Source organism: Euprymna scolopes, chromosome 27 (genome assembly GCF_053919585.1).
Source record: "Euprymna scolopes isolate OS-2025 chromosome 27, ASM5391958v1, whole genome shotgun sequence".
NCBI lineage: Eukaryota > Metazoa > Mollusca > Cephalopoda > Sepiida > Sepiolidae > Euprymna > Euprymna scolopes.
Window position 1 is genome coordinate 69,869,860 of NC_136508.1, and position 8,792 is coordinate 69,878,651.

General features: G+C 32.5%; 1 protein-coding gene across 1 annotated transcript; it reads left to right on the top strand.

The window, feature by feature from the left end:
* Positions 1-245: 245 nt before the first annotated feature.
* Positions 246-8,790, top strand: LOC145248714 (protein CFDP2-like). Its single transcript, XM_080110366.1, has 2 exons — positions 246-689; positions 8,695-8,790. Exons 1-2 carry the CDS (start codon positions 246-248, stop codon positions 8,788-8,790), a joined length of 540 nt encoding a protein of 179 aa, XP_079966492.1.
* Positions 8,791-8,792: the final 2 nt, after the last annotated feature.

The window sequence follows — 8,792 nt, forward strand, 5'->3', positions numbered from 1 at the left end:
TGGGCGCCAGGGGTCGGTCCTAACGGTGGGAGAAGTTATTTAATTTAATTGGACAGCTACCGCCCGCCACAAAGCTGAGCAGCCCTCAGTCAGTAAGGTGCTATCCCGCCACTGGCCACCTACCCTACTGGGTGCGTAGGGTATAGGATGATTCCAACAAGTGGCCAGTAACCATTGCACCAAACAAAATCAAAACAAACACAAAGAATCCAACACTCAGGCTAGGGTGCTGGAATGTTCGTACTATGACGATTGGCCTATCTACCGACATACGCAACATCTCCGATATTCGAAAAACTGCCATCATCAACAACGAGCTATCGAGACTCAAAGTAGACATCGCTGCACTCCAAGAAACACGCTTAGCTGACACCAGATGCCTAAAGGAATCGGACTATACCTCCTTTTGGCAAGGAAAACAGGAAGAGGAGGTCCGGGAACACGGTGTTGGTTCCGCAGTCAGAAACTCACTGCTTCAGAACGTACAACTCTCTGATTCAGCTACTCAGCGCCTAATCTCACTACGACTGAACACCACAGATGGAACAATTAATCTATTATGTGCGTACGCCCCAACACTCGCAGCGCCCGACGACATCAAGGGGCACTTCTACACACAGCTGGATAGCACCATCAAGGCATTTCCACAAAATGAAGGCCTGATTATACTTGGGGACTTTAATGCACGTGTGGGTGGCGACAACGATGCATGGCCGAGCTGCCTTGGTAACTTTGGAGTGGGCAAATGCAATGGTAACGGTCAGCGCCTTCTAGAACTCTGTGCCTACCATGACCTCTGCATTACCAACACATTCTTTGCTACCAGACCGCATCACAGAGTGTCCTGGAGACATCCCAGATCAGGGCATTGGCACCAGCTCGATATAATCATTACTAGACGAAGGTACCTCAAACATTTTCTGATGTCTAGAGCCTACCACAGTGCTGATTGTGATACAGATCATTCCCTAATATGCAGTAGAGTCAAACTTCAACCCAATGATTTCTACCAAACTAAACAGGAGAGTGTTGCCCGTATTGATGTTAGCAAGACCACATACTCAGATCGCAATGCGAAATTCAACGAGATGCTAACCTCCACCTTCAAAGGAGATACCATCCGGACTGCATCTGAACAGTGGGAAACACTGAAAAATGCCATCCACTCTACAGCTCTCAAAGTCTTTGGGAGGAGGACAGGTAGCAAACGCAATGACTGGTATGATGCCAACTCTGCTACCCTCAACCCTCTGATTGAGGCAAAGCGTTTGTCCTTGCTCTCATACAAGGCCAACCCATCTCCTACATCGCTGGCTGCACTGAGGCTTTCCAAAAGGGCAGTTCAAAAGGCTGTAAGAGAAGCTGCAAACAACTACTGGATGGAGCTCTCCAAGTCTATCCAGCATGCGGCTGATACAGGAAATATAAAAAATATGTATAACGGGATCAGGAGAGCTACAGGACCCATAATTAACAAAACTGCTTCACTGAAGTCTAAATCGGGTGAACCCATACTAGACAAAGTTAAACAGCTAGACAGATAGGTTGAACACTACTCCGAGCTTTACTCCAGGGAAAACATGGTACATCAGTCCGCCCTGGATGCCATTGATCGTCTACCGCTGATGCATGAGCTCGATGAGGAGCCTTCCATAGAAGAACTATCCTGGGCAATAGACAGACTGCCATCAGGAAAAGCCTCAGGAAAGGACTATATTCCAGCAGAGGTCTTAAAAAGTGGAAAGGCTAGCCTGCTTGAGCCCCTCCATAGTCTTCTGATACAGTGTTGGAGAGAAGGCTCAATGCATCAGGGCATGAGAGACGCAAATATCATCACTCTCTACAAACACAAAGGGGACCGCGGTGACTGCAACAACTACCGCGGTATCTCACTGTTGAGTTTCGTTGACAAGCTATTCGCACGTATAGTATTACTGCGACTAAACGTTCTTGCCGACCGAATCTACCCAGAATCTCAATGCGGTTTTCGTTCAGAGAGATCAACAATCGATATGATCCTCTCCCTACGCCAACTGCAAGAGAGTGCAGAGAGCAAAACCAGCCTCTGTATGTTGCCTTCATAGACCTGACCAAGGCATTCGATCTCGTGAGCAGAGATGGATTATTCAAAATTCTCCCACTGATCGGATGCCCAGCAAAATTCCTCAGCATCATAAGATCCTTTCATGATGGCATGAGGAGCACTGTGCAGTTTAACGGTGGCATGTCTGCTGAGTTCGGGGTGAGGAGTGGTGTCAAACAGGGTTGTGTGTTGGCCCCAACACTCTTCGGCATCTTCTTCTCCCTACTCCTGAAACATGCTTTCAAGAACACAACGGATGGTATCTGCTTGCACTCTAGGTCAGATGGTGGTCTCTTCAACATCGCCAGACTCCGCTCCAGGACAAAGACCAGGACAGTTCGGATAAGACACATGCTGTTTGCCGATGATGCAGCTATAGCATCGCATCAGGAAGATGGTCTTCAAAGACTGATGGACAGGTTTGCTAATGCTTGCAGCCTGTTCGGTCTCACCATCAGCCAGAAGAAAACTCAAGTCATGGGACAAGCAACCGCCTCCCCACCCAGCAGCACAATCCAAGGCACACCACTAGAGATCGTACGCCAGTTTCAATATCTAGGCTCCACTACTTCAGACACCCTCTCATTGTACGTAGAGCTAAACAAAAGGATTGGAAAGGCATCTACAACCCTCTCTAAACTAACTGAAAGAGTCTGGGAAAACAGGCACCTTACCACCTCCACCAAGATGACCGTCTACAGAGCGTGCATCCTCAGTGTTCTACTGTATGGGAGTGAATCCTGGACTACATACGCAACACAAGAGAGGAAACTCCAGGTCTTCCATATGAGGTGTATACGTAGGATACTTGGTATCACATGGCAGGACAGAGTGAGTAATACTGATGTTCTGCAGAGAGCGGGCATCCCATCCATTTACTCCCTACTGCGTGAGCGGTGTCTTCGCTGGCTGGGCCATGTGCGCAGGATGGATGATGGGCGCATCCCTAAAGACCTACTCTATGGCGAGCTTGCCTCAGGCTCAAGAAAGAGGGGGCGACCCCATCTTCGCTACAGGGATGTCTGCAAGCGTGACATGAAGGCTCTTTCGATGGACAGGAATACATGGGAAGACTCTGCAGCTGACAGAACTGCCGGGAGGAAAATGATACGCCAGGGGATTATCATCAGCGAGAGGACCCTCCATGTTGAAAATGCTGCAAAGAGAGCTAGGAGAAGAGCGAGTGTACAGGCGGAACAGCCGGACGAAGCGGCAAATTGCATAACGACCTTCGTATGTCAAGGCTGTGGCAGACTATGCAAATCAAGAATTGGTCTCTACAGTCACACAAAAGGATGCAAAGAGGCAACATCTTAATACGGCGCTGATCCATAGTCGTTTCGACTGACGGATGCCACACACACACACACACACACACACACACACACACACACACACACATATATATATATATAAATATATCAAGCATATATATATATCAAGTATATATGTAGTATATAATATATATATTATATATTTATATATATATATATCTACTTGGTATATATATATAGTATATACTTGATATATACATATATAGTATATACATGATATATATATAATATATACTTGATATACATTATATACGTGATATATATATTATACACTTCATATGTATATATATAGTATATACTTGATATATATATAATATACTTGATATATATATATTATACTTGACATATATTATACACTTGATATATATATTATATGCTTGATATATATATATATAAATATTATGCTTGATATATATATATATTATATACTTGATATATATAAATATTATACTTGATATATATTATATACTTGATATATATTATATACTTTATATATATGTTATTTACTTAATATATACATATATAATATACTTGATATATATGTATCCTATACTTGATATATATATATTAAATACTTATATATATATTAAAAAATTGATATGTATATTATATACTTGATATATAAATATATTATAAACTTGATATATATATTATATACTTGATTTATATACATATATTATGAAATATATATTATGAACGTTATATATCTAGTATAATATATATATATCAATTATAAAAAATATATATATTTTTAGTATAATATATATATCAAGTGTTAAAATATATATATACATATCAAGTATATAATATATATATCAAGTATACAATATATATATACATCAAGTATATAATATATATATATCACTTATATATAGTATATATATAAATCAAGTATATAATATATGTATATCAAACTATAATATATATATATCAAGTATATAATATATGTATATCAATATATAATATATATATATCAAGTATATAATACATATATATATCAAGTATATAATATATATATATCAATTATATAATATATATATCAAGTATATAATATATATATATATGTCAAGTATATAATATATATATATATGTCAAGTATATATAATATATATATATATATATATCAAGTATATAATATATATATCCAGTATATAATATATATATCAAGTATAATATATATATATATATATATCCAGTATATAATATATATATATATATATATATATATATATCAAGTATATAATATACATATATCAAGTAATGATTATATATATTTCAAGTATATAATATATATATATATGTATATATCAAGTATAGAATAGATATAAATATATCAGGTATAGATTATATATATATATATATCAAGTATAGAATATATATATATATATCAAGTATATATATATATCAAGTATATATATATCAAGTATATATATATATATTTATCAAGTATATATATATATATCAAGTATATATATATCAGGTATATATATATATATATATATATACATATATATATATATATCAAGTATACATACAGGGTGGGCCAAAATAAGGGTCCTATTTTAAAAATTCATAAATTCATGTAAGTTTTACGAAGTGTTTTTCGACCCAAATTTGTTTTGTTTATTTCAAAATAATCTCGGAAGGGTCAGTCTACACACACATAAAGTTTGGTGAGTTTAACTTTTACTTTGTGGAAGTTATTCAAATTTAAAGATAGGACCCTTATTTTGGCGCACCCTCTATATATATATATATCAAATATATATATATATATATATATATATATATATATATATATATATATATGAAGTATATATATATCAAGTATATATATATATATCAAGTATATATATCAAGTATATATATATATGTATCAAGTATATATATATCAGGTATATATATATATATATCAAGTATATATATATATCAAGTTTATATATATCAAGTATATATATATATATCAAGCATATATATATCAAGTACATATATATATATATATCAAGCATATATATATATCAAGCATATATATATCAAGCATATATATATCAAGCATATATATATATAAAGTATATAGATATCAAGTACATATATATCAAGTATATATATACATATCAAATATATATATATATATCAAGTATATATATATATATATCAAGTATATATATCAAGTATATATGTATATCATGTATACATATATCATGTATATATATGTATATCATGTATATATATCAATATATATTAAGTATATCTCTATATATATATATATCAAGTATATAATATATATTTATCAGGTATATAATATATATATATATGTATATCAAGTATATAATATATATATATATATATATATCAAGAATACAATATATCAATATTATGAAGCTGAATGTCTGTGTGTGTATATGTGTTTGTGTTTGGTCACGAAGAGGCTCCTACATAGTAGACTATTTAAAAAAAACTGATTACATATAATGATAGAAGAGGTATCTAGACACAGGAGTGAGTGTGTTTGATCTTGCAGAACGGTGGTTCATTAAAATTGTGGGGTCTTCGTTCGCGCCTGGTCCACAAAGTATGGAAATAATAAATTTGAGAAATTAAAAAAACAAAACTTTACAAGTGTTTTTGATATAGATGTACATGAGAATACTTTGATAAGTATGTTTTAACGTAAATAGGGATGGTATAGTAAAATGGTATTGGTCTGCGTTTGCGCCTGACCTCCATAGAATGGAAATAGGTACAGCCTTTAATAAATACTTTTCATATCTATCTGCATAAGTATACTTTGATAATTATGTTTCAGTTTGAAGAAATATGGCATAAAAAAATTATGGGGTGTTTGTTCGCACCTGACCTCCATAGAATGGAAATATGCCACAAGGTTTTTTGATATAGATCCACCGAATATTGTTATAAGTGTTTCAGTGTTTACAGGTATGGTATAATAAATTATGGGGTTTATCTATTTTATTTTTACTTTCATAATATTTTGCTAGGGTTTTGATACCCCCAAATTCATCCTAAATTTACAACCCTTCCTTTTCATAATCTATCATACTTTCATAAATCAGAGTCAATTTTCTGTAGGCTGTTTTTGAACTCAATCAACGACGAGTATTTTTGCTAGTATATTTATATCAAGTATATAATATATGTGTATATCAAGTATATAATATATATATATCTATATATATATATATCAAGTATATAATATATAGATATATCATGTATATAATATATATATATATCAAGTATAATATATATATGTATATATCAAGTATTAAATATATATATCAAGTATATAATATATATATTTATCAAGTATATAATATATATATATCAAGTATATAATATATATATTTATCAAGTATATAATATATATATATCAAGTATATAATATATATATCAAGTACATAATATATATATATATATATCAAGTATATAATATATATATATATCAAGTATATAATATATATATGTATCAAGTATATATAATATATATATGTATGTATCAAGTATATAATATAGATATAAATGTATCAAGTATATAATATATATATATATATGTATCAAGTATATAATATAGATATATATGTATCTAGTATATATATATGTGTGTATCAATTATATATATATATGTATCATCTATATATATATATATATATATATATATATATATGTATGTATCAAGATACACGCACACAATTCTTTAAATTTGTTTGTTGTCGTGCATTGATATTCATATTAAAAATCCTTTTATTGTAATCGTATTTATTTACTTCAAAACGAATGTGATACAAGGATTAATAATGAGGTTGGAAACCAGCTACCTAAAAGAAGGACAAAAAGGGGCACTAGCAAAAATTAATAATTGTCTCACTGCAAAAGATCCATCTAATTTGCATGTTATTTTAAACATGCAATTTAATTAATGCTTTATTAGATTTTTTCGGTTTTCTCACGGGATGATCATCTTTAGTTTACGATTACGTGTAATTATATTCATTCATATATTCTACATGATTTATACTTGCGAAATATTTGTGCAAAAGCTTATACTTAACACGAACCTCTTTCTATATTTATGCGTATAAATAATTGTTTATAAACTTTACCTACCAAACACTTGTCAGTTTTTCGTCTACAGACATGAAACTTAATATATACGATATTCGGACCTGTGCGAAACTAGATATTTTCGTTTTAGCAGGGAAAAATCAGCGCAAATGTGTGAAAATTAAAAAAAAAATGAATTTGCCAGGTAAAGTCGAACGACTGCATTACGAATATGCATGAGTAACGTAATAGCTATTGGTTAATGTTTTAATTTTTAGCCTTGCTGCAAACATGTCTTCATAGCTGAAGCGTTAACGAAAAAGGTAAAAATAAATCGCAAAGTAAATTTTGATTTCAGTTCACAGTGGTTGCACACGAATAATCTTTTTTAAAAAGTTTTGTTTTACCAAAATGATCCGAATCGATATTAACCGAAAAAAGATTGATATGCCGTAAAACAAACCAAGCAAACCAAAGCACACCAACGAAAAATCTTACCATATTCCAGAATATTTTCAATTCTTTTAACGAATTCCAGGAATGCCTGGCCTTGTCTGCAAATAGATCGAGAAACAAAATGTTCACACTCTGTCGCCAAAAGAAATAATCACTCAGTCGTATGATATAATGCTGTAAGTTCACCATTTGCTAAAGAGATATTCTGACGGTTAAAGGTAATCACAATTGATCGAGTATTTATTATTCAATTAATCAACCTCTCGTTGCACGTTCTATGCTAGCCGACTTTAAAACAAAATACCCATGAAACTCCAAAGAAATGTTTCATTTTGGGGTTTTGAGTGATTATAGATACTATTAAAGATGCGAAAACCATTTCCTCTATCTTGTTATCGGTTTAACTTAAGCGCGTTTCAAAATTAATAGCCACTTTAAAATAAGTTTAAACACGAAAAACCTACACAGGTAGGTAGAAGATTAGCTTATCTTACCTTTGGTAGCATTTATGTTTTGTATATTTTTTCTTGGACACGTTTTTTTGTAAAACATGCTACAGCTGTATTATTTCAAAGGGATTATCATTAACAGTACATTATACAGTACATTATACAGATGAGGGAAACACTTTGGAATATAGACAGTTCCAATCATCATCATCATCATTATCATCATCATCATCATCATCATCATCATCGAATTCGAAGATTCTATTGCTGGCATTGTTTTCCGATTTTTTTTCCTTGTCAAAATTCTTTACAGAAATACATCAATGATTACGGAAAAGACCAATTGAAGATCGCCAACATCCTAAGTGAAAATGGTTGGAACACCAAGGTAATCAGTGCGTTTCGTTAACC